Source organism: Stomoxys calcitrans, chromosome 5, assembly GCF_963082655.1.
Source record: "Stomoxys calcitrans chromosome 5, idStoCalc2.1, whole genome shotgun sequence".
Classification (NCBI taxonomy): Eukaryota; Metazoa; Arthropoda; class Insecta; order Diptera; family Muscidae; genus Stomoxys; species Stomoxys calcitrans.
In genome coordinates, this window is record NC_081556.1 from 52,422,385 (window position 1) to 52,439,515 (window position 17,131).

Here is a 17,131-nt window from a genome sequence, read left to right on the forward strand (position 1 = left end):
ATACAACAGGTTCAGATAACATGTTGACTTGGCATAGGTGGCACTTAGATATTCTTTTTCGAGGTTTTTTGTATTTAGAATGCAAAACAAGCCGATTATTGGCTTAGGTGTATGTTCTACGCCACAGTATTCACGTGCAGAAATTATTTTTACACCCTCCACTATAAAATGGGGGTATACTAATTTCGTCATTCCGTTTGTAACATCTCAAAATACTCGTCTAAGACCCCATAAAGTATATATATTCTTGATCGTCATGACATTTTAAGTCCATCTATCTATGTCCGTCTATCCGTTTGTCTGTCGAAAGCACTAACCTTCGAAGGAGTAAAGCTGGTCGCTTGAATTTTTACACAAATTTTTCTCATTAGTGTAGGTCAGTTGGAATTGTAAATGAACCAAATCGGACCATGTTTTGACATAACTGTCATAAAAACCGATATTGGTCTTGACTTCTTGAGCCTCTAGAGAGCGCGATTGTTATTCAAATTGGTCGAAATTTTGCATATGTCGTTTTGGATCACTTCCAACAACTGTACTAAGTATGTGTTAGCACAACTAGTCGTCAGACTATTTAATGAGGAAGAGACGGATAAATTAGAGGGATGCACAGTTCGTCCCCAGCCTTTAAGTAAAGGTGGTGTTTCTGACTCGGATTCAAACAGCGACTGTGTCAATAAAACAATCATCGCAGCCGAATCTAGAGATGAGGACATCGGGATGACAGCAGAAGTGAGCGATGGCTCTGCTTTGCTCACAAGAAGACCGAGAGAGCGATCCTGTGCACGACGAAGGAAACAGAGGAGTATGTACCGGCAGCGTAATCGGGCGAAAGTGCAGGATGTTAGAAGGAATAGAACTGATATTCAAGCACTTCTACGGAAGCTGGAAAAATAAATAGATCTGCCGAAGAGCATAACACTGCTAAAACACTGAAAAAGAAATAGAGCTCCCCGCTTTCAAGTACTCTGGAAAACCAAGCCAGCCATCCCGCAATGGAGACTCCAGACAGTGTCCTGCGGAGGTAGACAATGTTGGAACAGGAACGAAGGAAGCGCGCACGGCCTCTAAGTCTTCATGGAGGACTGTGACTGCCAATAGGAGCCATCACGGAAGGGGAAGATGGTCGCTGAAAATGGTAAGGAGTCGCCCTCTTACGCCAGAGTGGCAAGGAAGCACAGCAGAGATGAGCTGACTTATGCAGTACAGATACTTAATATCGATGTAGGTCATTTGGGATTGCAAATGGGCAATATCGGTTCAGATTTAGATATAGCTCCCATATAAACCGATCTCCCGATTTAACTTCTTGAGCCCCTGGAAGCGGCAATTTTTGTCCGATTTGGCTGAAATTTTGCATGCGGTGTTCTGTTACGACTTCCAACAACTGTGTCAAACACGGTTCAAATCGGTCTATAACCTGCTATAGCTCCCATATAACCAATCTTCCGATTTGTCTTCTTGAGCCCCAATTTTTATCCGATTTGGCTGAAATTTGCATGTAGTGTTCTGTTATCACATCCAACAACTGTACCAAGTGTGGTTAAAATCGGTCCAGTACCTGATATAGTTCCCATATAAACCCATCTCTCGATTTGACTTCTTGGGCCCTTACAAGCCGCAATGATTTGGATTTGAAATTTTGCATGTGGTGTTCTGTTACGAATTCCAAAAACTGTGCCAAATACGCTCCAAATCGTTCTACAACCTGATACAGCTTCCATATAAATCGGCCTCCGGATCATACTTATTCGGTTCCTAGAAGCTTTAATTTTTACTGGTTTGACAGAGTTTGGTATGTAAAATAAAATTATGCCCTTCAACTAAATTTAGTTTGTAAAAAATTTTAGCAGAATTCATGGTGGTGGGTTCCAAAGATTCGGCCCAGCCGAACTTAGCATGCTTATACTTGTTTTATATTTCATTCATACTATGGGGTTTGCTTTGATACCATTCGGTGTTGCTTGACTATCAATGCCGTATTGTACTGAAATAAGCACATTTGGTATCAAATTTTCTCTGGACTTATGTCCTTCCCTGCAAATGACCAGAACAATTTGTACAACAAATCAAACTTATTTCCATTTTTTCGCCGTTTGCACCATGCTTCTCATATTTGTCTCCTGCAAAGTATTTAGCACCTGTGAGGCTTGGTGGCTCATATATCTCAAGAATTATAGGTCTGACCCATAGCGTTTAGTGTAGTTTTCACAAATCAAATAATTTTGCATATTGGAATTGTTTTAATATATATTTTTTTAATTTTCTTGAATATATTGATATATTTATTTTTTATCCACAGTTAACATCATGGTCATAAAAGAAGCCGCTGTACGGAACACCTATAAATTTATTAAAGTAAAAAAAAAAGCATAAAAATACATCTTGAGACTGAGTATCACAAATTGTAGACTAGCATAGATTATCGAAACGCTTTAAATATACAACTACTACTAAATATTAAAATCAAAATTATTTCAAATATGGCATACATACCCATACAAATAAATTGAAATCGGCCACAAAGAAAATTCCAATTAAATTACACGGCATCTGCGATCTCTGCAAGGGTAGCAACAGCAATTTTTGTGATTTCGGATGCAAATTATGCCAATTGAAATGCTCCCACAAAGAAGTGCTGACAGATAAGCTCTACAAATGCAGTAATGAGACACAAGAGCAATGTGTTTGGGTCGATATACTCACCATATCTTTAATTCTTTGGCCACCATGGCAATATATCATCAGTTGAATGGTTGCCGTGATGAAAAACGAAAAATTAAACATTTGGGTGACTATGCTATTGCCCTGCTGGAATTGAAAGGTCAGACAAGCCAATTGGATGCAACTCACTAGGAATTTAACAAATACAAGGTGCTTATAGACATCGTTGAATTTCTCAGCCAATTCAATGATACGTTGATGATACTTAATACACTCGATTATAGATTTGTTAAGGTCCTCATGTGGTTGATTATTGTCGCCTTCCTTCAAGTTGTGATTATCAGAAGCCAGTTGAAAACGTAAGTTAAGGATTTGAAATTGAGCAGATATATTACGCATAAACCATGAAAACAACGAATCAATGGCCACAGTACCATTGACGACATAGTGAATGGCAAAGAGAGTCCAAATATACCAGAATGTGTATGACCATATTGTTTTCTTGTCGTTCACGAAATATCTACAATGTGAGCAGAAATTAAAGTTTTATTTCAAACTAGTAAATACGAATAAAATGCGGCCGAAGTTGCCATGTCGAACCACAATAAAGGTACGTTTAAAGAAGTTAAAAATATGCCAGTGGAATATAATTTTATAGGATCTACATATGATGTTAATTGGAATCGATCTTCAAAATACTTCACGATCATAGGACTGAATCCTATTGGAGGCTACCGTAGCCACTGAATCCTATTGGAGGCCACCTGAACTCCTGGGCTCAAATTCTGGCGAGAACATAAGGACAAATTTTCAGCGGTGGTTATCTCCTCCTAATGCTAGCGCCACTTGTGAGGTACTACGCCATGCGCGAAATTCCCCAAAAGGTACGGTACAGTATGGAACGTTCCTCGGACTGACCTATAGACAGGAGGTCCCTTTGAGCTTAAAGTTGAATCGGAGACCTCTCATTGATATGTGAAAAGTTTGTCCCTGTTCCTTAACAGAATGTTCATGGGTAAATTTCTTTTTATGTCCACCACCATAGGTTGGGAGGGTATACCAAACTAATCATTCCGCTTGTAACACCTTGTCCGTCTTTCGATTTGTCGAAAATCAAAACAGCAATAAAGATCAATTTTCAGCGGTGAGGTGAGCGGTAAGGTACTACTCCATGCACGAACTTCTTCCCAAAGAGGTGTCACAGTACGGTACGTCTCTCGGACTGGCCTATAAATAGGAGGTCCCTTATCATTGAGCTTAAAGTTGAATCGGAGAGCTCCCTTTGATATCTGAAAAGTTTGTCCCTGTTCCTTAACATAATGTTCATGGGTAAATTGCTTTTTACGCCCACCACCATGGGTTGGTTAATCATTCTGCTTGTAACACGTTGTCCGCCTTCCATTTGTCGAAAATCAAAACAGCATTAAAGATATACGCTTGATATCGCAAACGGGCGATGTCGGTTCAGATATAACTGTCATATAAGCCTTTCTCCAGATTTAAAATCTTGAGTCCTGCAAGTCACAATTGTCTTCCGATTTGGTTGAAATTTTTGTTATGACTTGCAATAACCATGTCAAGTACTATCCAAATCGGTAAATAACCCAATATAGCTCCCATATAAACCGATCTCCCGATTTAAGACCTTGAGCCCCTAGAAGTCACAATTATTGTCCGATTTGGCTGAAATTTCGTATGTAGTGTTCTGTTTTAACTTCCAACAACCGTGCTAAATACGATTCAAATCGGTTTTATAGCTCTTATATAAACCGATCTCCCGATTTTAAACCTTGAGCCCCTGGAAGTCGCAATTGTTATCGGATTTTGCACCTTGTGTTTTGTTATGACTTCCAACATCTGTGGGAAGTATGGTCCATAGGTCTATGGTATAACCTGATCCAGGCCTTATATAAACCCATGTCCTGATAAGTCTTCTGCGGCCAAGAAGCTGCAATTTTTGGCATAATTGGCAGATCTTGACAAGATACTCTGATTATCTTTTTTAACTTCTTGGGACACAAAACGTGCTGTTATCATAGCTTTTTTTAAATTCCTTGTACTACTGCAACGAATATGGTTCTTTTAGATTGTCCGATCTTCTTCTGATGGTTAGGTTTAAGAGAAAGTCTGCCATCAGGCTCACTAAGACGTTTTCGACCATTGCGATACCACAGGAACAGAAGGAGGAAGTTCCTACAGTTAAACCGTTCATATCGCTTTAAAAAGCCAAACAACTTGCGAATGTTCACATTCGCTAAACAAGACAGGTTCTCAAAGAAATAAAATCCTTAAGTTCTGACTGCTAGTGCGGGGCACACACAGAAGGTGTATAGTCTCTTCTTCTTCTTCCTCACAGCTTCTGCAAAAGTCGTTGCTGGCAACCTTCAGTCTGTCAGCATGTTTTTCGATTAGACAGTGACCTGTTGCGACGGACGGTTCGAGCCAATGACAGCAAAGCAATAGACCTCCTCAAATCTAGATTAGGACATGTGTGTATGTGACCATCTATCATTCGTTTTCCTTCGGGCCTGGTCCTGAAAACTTAACTTAGAGGCATACGCACAGATTCCAGTATCCCTGGAATGTGTAGGGTAGTTCCTAGTCTCGCAAGCTCATCCGCTTTACAATTCCTTGGTATATCGCTGTGGCCCGGAACCCAGAACTGGTGAATTTTGAACTGTTCAGTCATCTCGTTGAGAGATCTGCGACAATCGAGAGCGGTTTTTGTGTTCAGAAATACGTTCTCCAGAGATTTAATGGCTGCCTGGCTGTTTGAGAATATATTTATGCCAAAAGTAGTAAAAACATTATATCTTAGCCACTCCACAACATCTTTAATTGCAAGGATCTCTACTGCAGTGGTCGTGTAACCTTTTCGATATGACCAGTTCTAGATCTTTAGAGTACACACCAAAGCCCACCTTGTCGTTTAGTTTGGAACCATACGTATAGAAGTCTATGTAACTTCTGTTACCAAGGATATCGAAGTCCCAATCGGTTCAATCAGGAATAGGGGTAAAGTACTTTTTGTCCACACTGCCTGGAACATCTGATATTGTATCAAGGATAACACAGTGTCCGTAGCTGCCACATGAAAAATGAGAAAGCTTCCTTAACCTCACGGCAGTGGTCGCTGCAATTTGTCTAGCCACAATATCCAGAGGCATAAGATGTAGCATTATATTCAGTGCATCAGATGGTGTCGTCCTCAGTACGGCTGTGATGCACAAATAAGCCATCCTTTGGATCCGGTTAAGTACTGAGCAGTTGGTGGACTTTTGAAGCGCCGTCCACCAGACCACAACACCATATTGCATTATAGGTCTGTCAACTGCATTATATACCCAATGCATGACACGCGGTCTAAACCCCGATTTTTGTCAATGGCTCTATTGCAGATGTATAGGGCAATAGTGGCCTTTCTTACCCTTTCCAAAATGTTTGATTTGAAGTTTAATTTCGTGTCCAGCAAAACACCCATATATTTTGCGCTTTCTGTAAATGAAACATTCTCTCCTCCCAAGCAGACAGGTTCCACTGTAGGCAACTTGTATCACCTGCTGAAAAGAACTACTTCTAGCTTGCACGGATTTATACCTAGACCACTTTCGGTAGCCCACTTCATTGTTGCACGTAGAGCTTCCGGAGAAACTTTCCCCCAACCGCAATTGCCACGTTATTAGCATACGCGACCACTTTTACACCTTTTTCTTCAAGAGACAATAATATACTGTTAATGGTACACAGTACACTTCCTTGAAGAGTTCCTCTACTGACCCATCTTTCTAGAGCACACATCCCAAGCCTGCCGTAATGCATCTTTTTGTAAGTAAGTTATTCATAAACTTTCTTACGGTATAGTTGATGTCTAGAAACTCCAACTCCTTCATGACTGACGTCGGTTTTACACTATTGTAAGTACCTTCAATATCAAGAAATGCAACCATTGCATATTCCTTGACAGCGTGAAGGGCTGTTTCAATGGATTTGCCTTTACTATATGCATGCTGCCGCGACAGGCTATCTCCATTATCCTCTCAAGAGTTTTCAGCATAAAGGATGACGACTAATAGGACGAAAGTCTTTCGCCTTCGTGTGGTTGGGTTTTCCTGCTTTTGGAATGAAAATAACGCTCGTGTCCCTCCATCCCACAGGTTTATATGACATTCTGATACAAGCAGAGTATATCTTTCTATGCCAGGGAACCAGTCTATCAGACACAGCTTGTAATTCAACCGGTGATATCTCATCAGAGCTTAGCGACTTAAAATAGTCGAAACCTCTTATCGCCCAATGGATTTTCGGCTCAGACACAATTTTCCTTATAGCTTCCGACGAATGCATAACAGTGATAACCTTTCTGGGGCCACGTTGTCCGCTGGAGAATTTCCCGGGAAATGTGTATCAACGAGTAGTTCTAGTGTTTCCTCACTAAGCATAGTCCATATATTCTATACCCCACCGTAATAGATCTCGAGGACAGAATCTTCCTTAGCCTAGATAACTCAGATGTATCCTCCACGGAGCAGCAGAATTTTACCGAGGATTTGTTCTGAGCCTTTCTCAACTCGCCCTCATATTTTCTTAGCTCAGCCTTATAGATGTCCCAATGGTGTGGTGCTCTAGGGGCTTTTACTCTGTTGAAGGGTTTTCTGCAGTCCTTCCTAAGACCAACCAGCTCTGGGATCCACCATTGTTTGGTGGATCCCTTTGGCTTCGCATTAGGACATGCTGACACAAGCGAGTCATTCAGGGCCTTCGTGATCCGCTTGACCATTATGTCCTCCGTATCCGCCATAGTTTCCACTTCCTTTACTGGTCCAGTAGGGATAGATGTGCAGAATTTGTGCCGAAATTTATCCCAATCCGCCTTTTTTTCTGTTAAGCCGAGGGACCTCTATTCATTATTTTCTCCAAGGCTGAAACTAATATAACGATGAAATGGCGATATATACAGGAAAAAAGGATCAAAAATATTAGCGTTGCAATGCACTGTATTTTGCCTGGGTTTAAAAATGAGGAAAATCTATTTTAGAATAGAAATTCTAACATCAAACGAAATATCTTACGTTATTTCACCCTGAGAGTGTTTCGAGAGTGTTTCGAGTTAATGACCATGAGAATGAATATCACCAGTAATTGACGGATTTTAATTTAGCACTGAAAAGAAATTGTCAGACAACAGATGGATTTGATCACAGACAACAAGTTTCTAGCATGTCGAGTGCTTTCTTCAGTAACGTAGTGTTGCTCTCTAACTGTAACGAGACTCGCAAAGTTAACCAAAATGGCTAAGAAATACAGGATAGATTTAGTAAATGAATTCAACTATTAAACTGAATATTAATATATATAATAATATAGATATATAATCTCTATAATATATAATAATATAGAGATCTTTATCCAAATCTTAACCGTTTTCGAGCAAATCCCATCGACATTACAATAGTCATTAAACAAATGTAAGGAGCTAGCAAAAACTCTCATTAATAACTATTATTTTAATTACTTTTACACGGCGATGTCCTAGGAGGAAAGTCCTTCCGCACAAGCATTCCAATAGTTCAAAAATAAGTACTTATGCCTAAGCATACAAGTTGTCAAAAAATAATGACTTGTTATCTTAGATTAACTGTAATTCGATTTCATCAAATTGGTGTTTATGTTTATGTTTGACATATTTTACATAAAGACACAATATTCTAACATATGGGAGTGATTGGACAGCAGAAGATTTACAATACAAAAGTCCCGAGTTCGAATCTCGGACCAGCAAAATAATTTCCCAATTTTTTATTTCTTTAAAAATCCGCCCACAGCAAATTTGTGGGGAGGTAGAAAAAAATTAAAAATATTTTTTTATCCACCACCATAGGATGGGGGTATACAAATCTAGTCATTCCGTTTGTAACACCTCGAAATATTTCTCTAGGACCCTATAAAGTTTATATATTCTAGATCGTCTCGACATTCTGATTCGAACTTGTCATAATGCTTTATATTGATGTAGGTCGTTGGGAATTGCCATATCGGTTCAGATTTGGATATAGCTCCCATATAAACCGATTTGACTGCTTGAGCCCATGGAATCTACAATTTTTGTCCGATTTGGCTGAAATTATGCACATATTTTTCTGTTGTGACTTCCAACAACTGTGCCAAAAACGGTCCACAACCTGATATAGCTCCCATATAAACCGATCTCCTGATTTGACTTCTTGAGCACCTTAATTTACTTTAATTAGCTATGACAGAATATTTGTTCCGCTAGCCGAACGTATAGAATAGCGTTCCAAGCGCCTCGATTTTCTGTGCTCATTCTAAAATCTCTGACACCAAGTTTCGAGGTGTCTCCCACCACTTGATCTTTCCTTCGGGCTTTTGGTCTTCCCGGTTTGCGTGTACCACCGTGTGTGCCTTCAAAAGACTTCTTTGCTGGAGCTTCTTCATCCATTCTGATAACATTTGAATGCATGTAACTATGCTATCGTCGTCATACAGCTCATATAGGTCGTGGTTCATACGTCGCCTATATTCTCCCTTAACGCAAAGTGGTCCATATATTTTACGAAGAATCTTTCTCTCAAATACTCCAAGCACTGTCTCATCTGCTTTCACAAGTACCCATGCTTCAGAACCATATAACAGCACGGGTAGTATCAGTGTCTTGTAAATTGTAGCCTTCGTCTGTCGAGAGATGGCCTTGTTTCTAAACTGCTTACTTAGTCCAAAGTAGCATTTGTTTGCCAGTATTATTCTTCGCTTTATCTCAAAACTGGTGTCATTCGTTTCGGTTACGGCGGTGGCGAGGTAGATAAAGTTACTGATTATCTCAAAGTTGTGATTCCCAACTTTATCCATGTTCTTTATCTGCTCGGTTGTACAAGGCGTTTTGGGTGTGGAGACCATCCATTTCGTCTTATCTCCATTTACTGCCAGACCCATTTTCACTGACTCTCTTTCGATTCTTTCAAAGGCAGCAGTTACTACTTCCGGTGACCGACTTATGATATCGATGTCTTCGGCATAGGCGAGTAGCATGTGAGCACCTGGATGTCTCAATTTTCATCCGATTTGGCTGAAATTTTATACATGGTGTTCTGTTATGACTCCCAATAACCAAGCCAAGTAGGGTTCAAGTCGGTCAAGAACATGATATAGCTTCCGATTTGAGTTCTTGAGCCCTTACCAGCCGCGATTTTTATCCGATTTTGATGAAATTTTCCATGTGGTGTTCTGTTATAACTCAACAACTGCGCGGTCCAATGCAGTCTATAACTAGATATAGCTCCCATATTTAAGCAAATTCTTTGGTAGTGGGATTAGGGGTGGATTAGGCCCGGCCGAATTTAGCACGCTTTTACTTGTTTATAATAATAACGCCACAGTTTCCCTTCTTGTGTTACTAAGTGGTGTGGCTTTGCGACAAGCCATTCGAACTCGCCAATAAAATGGAGATCCCATATTATTGATCTTAATGCTATAACGGACAGCACTCATTGGTATGGTATAATTTTGCACGCAGTTTCTGAATGACATTTTTATCAATACCAAGGTTATAAAAATGATTTTTTTCTATTATTACAAATAAGTGCTTATTCTTGAACTTCATCGAATGTTCTATGTCCTGACATTTGTACTGCCGGTAACACAGATGGTATTCCTGTTGATAATTCGTTATATTTTAGCAGCTAGTAAATCTAAGGATAATGTGTTATCCATTATTTTACATGCCAAAAATAATGACATGTACTTAACAAGATTTTGCTGGGGATGTATAGTATAGGGTATCATACACACCCATACACAATTCTCAAAAACAGTTGCATATTTTGGTTTTTCTATCGATTATTCAGCCATAAAATCGATTTTATTTGGGATTTAAAAATAAATCCTGCAAAAAGGGGATTTATTTTTTTATGGGAAAACTTACAAAAAAACACAGGATTTAGCACTTAAATTAAGAAATGACCATAAATCCGGATTTAGTACAAACGTAAACGTACATTAAGGCTTGAAAGCACAGATAATCGAACAGTCGCTACAGCTTATCAACGTTTTTATATCAATGACGCTACAAAATACTCACACTCCTTTAAATGGCTCCTCTAAACTATCCCAAAAACCGTATCCCTTCCAGCCGTAAACCAATGCCACTATAAATGGCGAGAGTGTTGCCAGCACTGCTGAACAACAACATGAAGAAGCATACAGCATCGATAAATATACATCATAGCGAATTTCATCCGCCAGCAACACCAATTCCTTCTCATTGACTGTAACACAAAAGCATGGATTGGAACAAATTTCGGAGACTGAACTTAATTGACTTACCTTCTAAACTCCACATCCATACCTCACGCACCAGACGGACAATCTTTTTTCTATTCCACATGAACAGAAAGAATTTTACTATCGATAAAATTGCTTGCCACATTGGTGCCAGAGCACTGGCCATCTGATCCAGATCCGTCTGTATATACTTCAGAGCATACAAGCCCATTGGACCTATTATGATCAGCATGCAAAACATGGGGATCCAGGCGAGAAAACGATTGAAAATAGTGCTTCTAATAGAAGTTGGGTCGATTCCAATGGCAGCAAAACAGGTACGCTGAACAAAGAAGTACCGTTGCACCCGATCCTGAGGTGGTAAGGCATCTAATGCCTTGGGCCAGAACCACATGTTGATGATTCTACTGGTGAAACACAAATGTCGACAGTACTTTTCGATATTCCAGCCGTAAATTTAACTTGGTTTGCAGAGCTTATTTCTTATTCGTGGACATTTAATAGCAGGGGCGTTCCTACTACCACTGGCCGAAATATACTAGTTAAATAGCGTTACACAGTACGATGTACTCTGTTAAAGTTTAAGTAATTACAGGCGCTTTTTAAACCCTTTTGTTATAAACAGAAATAAGCCAAATCACCCCAATATTTTGAGGTAATTGGGCCTGGGAAATAAAAGAGGGCGAAACAAGCACTATGTTTTTAAATAATAATTAAATAATTATTAAACATTACAATGTATGGTTTAAATTTTATTAGAATACTTGATGGCAACCAATATTCACTGTATTTAACAAAACAATTTAACTCACACAAAGATATAACAAATAATCAAAGAATGAAGCAAAACATCAGTATATTGGTATGATGACTCAATGCTAATGTACACAACCTTCCTTTGATCGCTGAATGATTCTCATTTCGTTTCACATGTCCCTCCGTCTGTCGATATCATGATAGCGATCTTACGAATCCGATTTTTCCACACAGATAATTCTTATTGATGTAGGTTATTGGGGCTTGCAAATAGATTACATCGGCTCAGATTTGGATGTAGCTCCCACGTACTATATAATGGTCCTTCGAATGACTTTGTGGTCCCCTAGAAGCCCCAATTATTATCCGATTTAGCTAAAATTTTTCGTAAACATGGTCCAAAACTGTCTTTAACCTGATATAGTTCCCATATAAGCCGATCTTCCGAAAAGTCTTCTACGGGCCTAAGAAGCTTCAATTTTTGGCCATGAAACTTCAGGTATTGTCTGATTTGGCCGAAATTTTGTACACATTTGCCCTTCAACTAAGTTTAAGATTCGGACCGGATGATCTTAGCAAGTTTTTACTTATTAAACATGGTGTCTTTACTTTTAACAGGTACAAAGAACGCTACTATTTTTGAGGCTTCTCTGCAACGTGAACTAATGTACAAGATTATCCTTTTCACAAAACGCTTATTTTCACCTTTTTGAAAGAGTATTGTCTTTACTTATAACATAAAACGCATGATAAGGTTCTATTAAACAACCATTAAGGATACAAGTTCCGTAACCCATAACGCATAAACCTCCATTCCCTTGCCCGATTTAAGGAAATTTCATAGATTCATTATTTTTATTCCCTCCACCATAGGTTGGGGGTATACTAAGTTCGTCATTGTGTTTGTAACTACTCGAAATATTCGTCGGAGACCCCATAAAGTATATATATTCTTGATCCTAATGATATTTTAAGTCGATCTGGCCATATCCGTCCGTTTGTGCTTCCTTCCGTCCGTCTGTCTGTCGAAAGCACGCTAACTTTCGAAGGACTAAAGCTATCCGCTTGAAATTTTTCCCAAATACTTCTCCCACCACCTAAGGGTGACATTTTTATACCAAATTCGTACCCTTCTTAAATACCTTTTATTTAATACCCATATTGTCCCAGTCGGTAATCATGTCCGTTCGTTTGGGTTTTGGGATAAGGCATCACCCCATGTTAATTGACCCCAAAATTTTTAAACAATTTCGGGTTTTTGGGGTACCATAAGTAGCACGCAAAATTTCGCTTACATCGGTGCACCCATCACCGAGATTTGGCGTTTTTGAAAATTGGGGTAAGGTGGAGGGTCCGCCCCCTTTCGGTTATCAAAAAATGAGTTACCCTATTTTCACTAAGGGATCAAGCTCTACCATCTGTGAAAACTTCATGAAAATCGATTTAGCCGTTTTTTTAAGGCTTACGGAACAGACAAACAGACTAACAAAGAAACAAAGCGCAACAATTTCATTTTTATACCCTACACCACTACTGTGGTACAGGATATTATAACTTAGAGAATTTGTTTGTAACACCCTAATGAAAGAGAGATAGACCCATTGATAAGTATACCGATCGATTCAGCATCACTTTCTGATTCGATTCCGTTCGTCTGTCTCTCCATGTTAATTTGTGTACAAAGTACAGGTCGAAGTTTTCATCCGATTGTCTTAAAACTTGGTATAGGCATGTTTTTCAGCCTAGAGACGAAGCCTATTGAAATTGGAAAAAATCGGTTCAGATTTGGATATAGCTCCCATATATTGGGTTGCCCAAAAAGTAATTGTCGGTAATATAGTAGTAATATAGTCGGCGTTGACAAATTTTTTTAACGGCTTGTGACTCTGTAATTGCATTCTTTCTTCTGTCAGTTATCAGCTGTTACTTTTAGCTTGCTTTAGAAAAAAAAGTGCGCGAAATTTTGTTTACATTTGTTTGTTTGGCGTCAATTTTAATATGGGTACCACATTTATTGAAAGAAATTCATTTAACAAACCGAATCAACGCTTTTGATATGCACCTTAAACGCAATGAATTCGATCCGTTTTTAAAACGAATCATAACTGGAGATGAAAAATGGATTGTTTACAACAACGTTAGTCGAAAACGATCATGGTCCAAGCATGGTGAACCGGCTCAAACCACTTCAAAGGCTGATATCCACCAAAAGAAGGTTATGCTGTCTGTTTGGTGGGATTGGAAGGGTGTGGTATATTTTGAGCTGCTTCCAAGGAATCAAACGATTAATTCGGATGTTTACTGTCAACAATTGGATAAATTGAATACAGCCATCAAGGAGAAGCGACCAGAATTGGTCAATCGTAAAGATGTCATATTCCACCAGGACAACGCTAGACCGCACACATCTTTTGTCACTCGCCAAAAACTGAGTGAGCTTGGCTGGGAACTTTTGATGCATCCACCATATAGTCCTGACCTTGCACCATCAGACTACCATTTATTTCCATCTTTGCAGAACTTCTTAAATGGTAAAACTTTCGGCAATGATGAGGCTATAAAATCGCACTAGGTTCTATTTTTTGCAGATAAAGGCCAGAAGTTCTATGAGCGTGGAATACTAAATTTGCCAGGAAGATGGCAAAAGGTTATCGAACAAAATGGCAATTATATATTTGATTAAAGTTCATTCTAAGTTTTATTAAAAATGCATTTACTTTCATTTAAAAAATCCGCAATTACTTTTTAGGCAACCCAATATATGTTTGTCCGATTTTCAGTAACAATGCAATAAAATGGTAATTTGTTAACCGATTCTCTCCAAATTTGGCAGGAAGAATTTTTTTAATGACTCTCGACATTACTGGTGAATTTCATGGAAATCGGTTCAGATTTGGATATAGCTCTCATATATATATATATCGCCCGATTTTCACTCCTAGAGCCACTGTAAGGGCATTTATTGACGAATCTTCCCAAAACTTCGTACAACGCTTTCTCGACGAGATTTCTCATGAACATAAGCGTAGAAAGGCCTCTGGGGCGTGGGCTAAGCACCCCCAGAAAAGTTTTCGATGATATTTGTTAATTTTATTGTTTTTCGAGGGACTTGCTATAGATGGTCGCCTCGGTAGCCGAGTTGGAAGCTTGCACGGATTACAAGTGCAGGGGTAGTAGGTTCTATTCCCAACAGAGGCTTGGTCTTTAGCCATGTCTGTCCGTCTGTCGAAATCACGATAGCGTTCGAACGAATAAAGATATACGCTTGAAATTTTGCGGAGGCACTCTAAGCGCAGAGGCTAGCTTGTCCGCTAATAACGCCGAAAGCCCGGGGTGAACATCGGATAAATTTTCAGCGGTGGCTATTCCCTTACTAATGCTGGTTATATTTGTGAGGTATCCTGGCATATTAAAACGTTTATACCAAGTGGTGTAGCTAAGCGGCACGCCGTTCGAACCCGGCATGAAAAAGGAACCCCCTTCTTATAGAGCGTAAAACTTAATCGGATTACACTAATTGATATGAGAGAAGTATCCCTTGTTCCTAAGGGGAATGTTCGTGGGAAATTGTATACCAAACACTGACTGCTGAATAATTGTAGTTAACTTTGCTGCTTTTGTAGCAGTAGATCCGCTATTACAGCAGTAGTGCTGCAAATTGAGTGCAGCAGGCTTACTGCTGAAAAGTCTGTTGTTGTGTCAGACCTACATCAATTATATCATTTTAAACTGTTTTGGACAATATATTCCAAGGTATATTGTCGGAAGTCGGCCGACACGGGGTAACTGTGAGCACAACACGGGCTGGAACTTTGAGCTCCTATTTGTTTGGTGTTAATCGTTATCACGGCAAAACTTAGCTGAAAGTTACCAGGCGTGTCCACAGGTTACGAAAAGTTTCGCATTTATGCCAATGCGGCCGCGGGCAGCCGGTGATTTCTAAGGAGAGTCTCAGGGAGGGGTAAGGTGGCATTGACTCTTACTTAAATACTGAGTGCCAATGATACTCGAAATGACAAAGCGAGTTATTGGCGCCTTCAGAACGTCGGATCTTGGAGCAAGCGGCTCGCAAAATCGAGGAATACATATGCGATCTCACATAACCCATGCAGTTAGGGCGCTGGGCCAGTAACCCGCGCCGGAAAATAATCAGAATTGCTCTGGGAATGAAAAGAACAGTAAAAAGAGACTCCCATTATTTACAAGTACAAGATAGATATTACAGCCTTTTAGGAAGTGTGATGGACCGGTAATGCTATCGAGAGAGATGAATGTGCTGCCATGACAAGAGAGATGAATGTGGCTGTGGATTTGTGGATAGTCGGAGAATGAAACAACTTGTCTCCAGATTTACTCCGGAGGATGAGAGCCTTAACACAATCCGCAACACAATCTAGCAGCTCTAGATATCAAAATAAAACAATTCATAAAGCCACATTGTTGTACCAAGATCAAGAAGTAAGGCACTAAATTGATAATGTTGTGGTAGGTGGAAGGGAATCATCCAGATGTGCGATTGACCCGAGGAGCGAACATTGATTCGATTCGAACCCATTCGAACATGGCGAGAAAAGTACGATGTGACAATGCACGGAAGCTGGACATAGAATAGCTCCAAATACAACAGAGGACAAAGGCTACTCCACTGGATTAACCCAACTGGTTGATGAAAGCAATCCATGTCTCAATGAGATAACAGCACAGTGGCAATAAATTGCCTACTTCTTTGAAAATCCCGCAAAATCCATACTTACTTGCGGTACGTAAGTACCGCATGGTATCGCCAAAAGTGTCGAAATGATATTGAAGCCAAGAATGCGGCATACAGAGTAACCCTACAATCAATACCACTCCTGATAATGTAGGGGTATCGGGAGAAAAGGAGAGAGGAAAAACGTCTATTTCCCAGAAAGAAAAAGGAAATGGAAAGACGTGAGTGTGAGCGAATTAAGACGTTCAGGACACAGAATCAAACCCGTAAATTGTACCACAGAAACAAATATCAAACCTATGGCTTTGGTGCAGGTACATCCTCCCGCAGAGACAAAGGAGGAAATCTGGTAACTGACACAGATATCATGCTAAGGATATGAAAAAACATTATTCCCAGTTTCTAGTGACCGACATGGCGGCGAAGGGGATTCCGCAAATCAAATATCTGATGATGATATAGAAGTCACAATGAGGTTCAAGTAGCAGTGACCCTACTGAAGAACAAATAGGCAGCAAGAGCCGATGAGTTGCCCGCTGAACTATTTAAGACCGGAGGCAATACGGTGATAAGGCGTATGCATCAGCTCATCTTAGATTTTTGGACCCTATAAATGCGGCATTAGTCCTGGTAAATCGAGTGAGCCAATTCTGGCCAAGGTCAATTCTTTCTATCTCTTAGATGGCTACAATGCTGCTTTATACA

At 39.7% G+C, this 17,131-nt stretch overlaps 1 protein-coding gene across 1 annotated transcript; it reads right to left on the reverse strand.

The window, feature by feature from the left end:
* Nucleotides 1-2,285: 2,285 nt before the first annotated feature.
* Nucleotides 2,286-11,353, reverse strand: LOC106087478 (odorant receptor 45a-like). The gene is made up of 5 exons (XM_013252529.2): nt 11,002-11,353; nt 10,757-10,943; nt 2,707-3,184; nt 2,497-2,652; nt 2,286-2,342 (listed from the first exon to the last, which is right to left on the reverse strand). Exons 1-5 carry the CDS (start codon nt 11,351-11,353, stop codon nt 2,286-2,288), a joined length of 1,230 nt encoding a protein of 409 aa, XP_013107983.1.
* Between the last annotated feature and the right edge of the window lie 5,778 nt (nt 11,354-17,131).

Excerpts from the sequence above, each read along its gene's own strand:
- LOC106087478 (XM_013252529.2), bottom strand. The coding sequence starts at position 11,353 with ATGTGGTTCTGGCCCAAGGCATTAGATGCCTTACCACCTCAGGATCGG. Across the intron at positions 10,944-11,001 it reads ATGGATGTGGAGTTTAGAAG|TCAATGAGAAGGAATTGGTG; the intron begins GTAAGTCAATTA and ends TTTGTGTTACAG. Across the intron at positions 3,185-10,756 it reads GAGGAGCCATTTAAAGGAGT|ATATTTCGTGAACGACAAGA; the intron begins GTGAGTATTTTG and ends CTCACATTGTAG.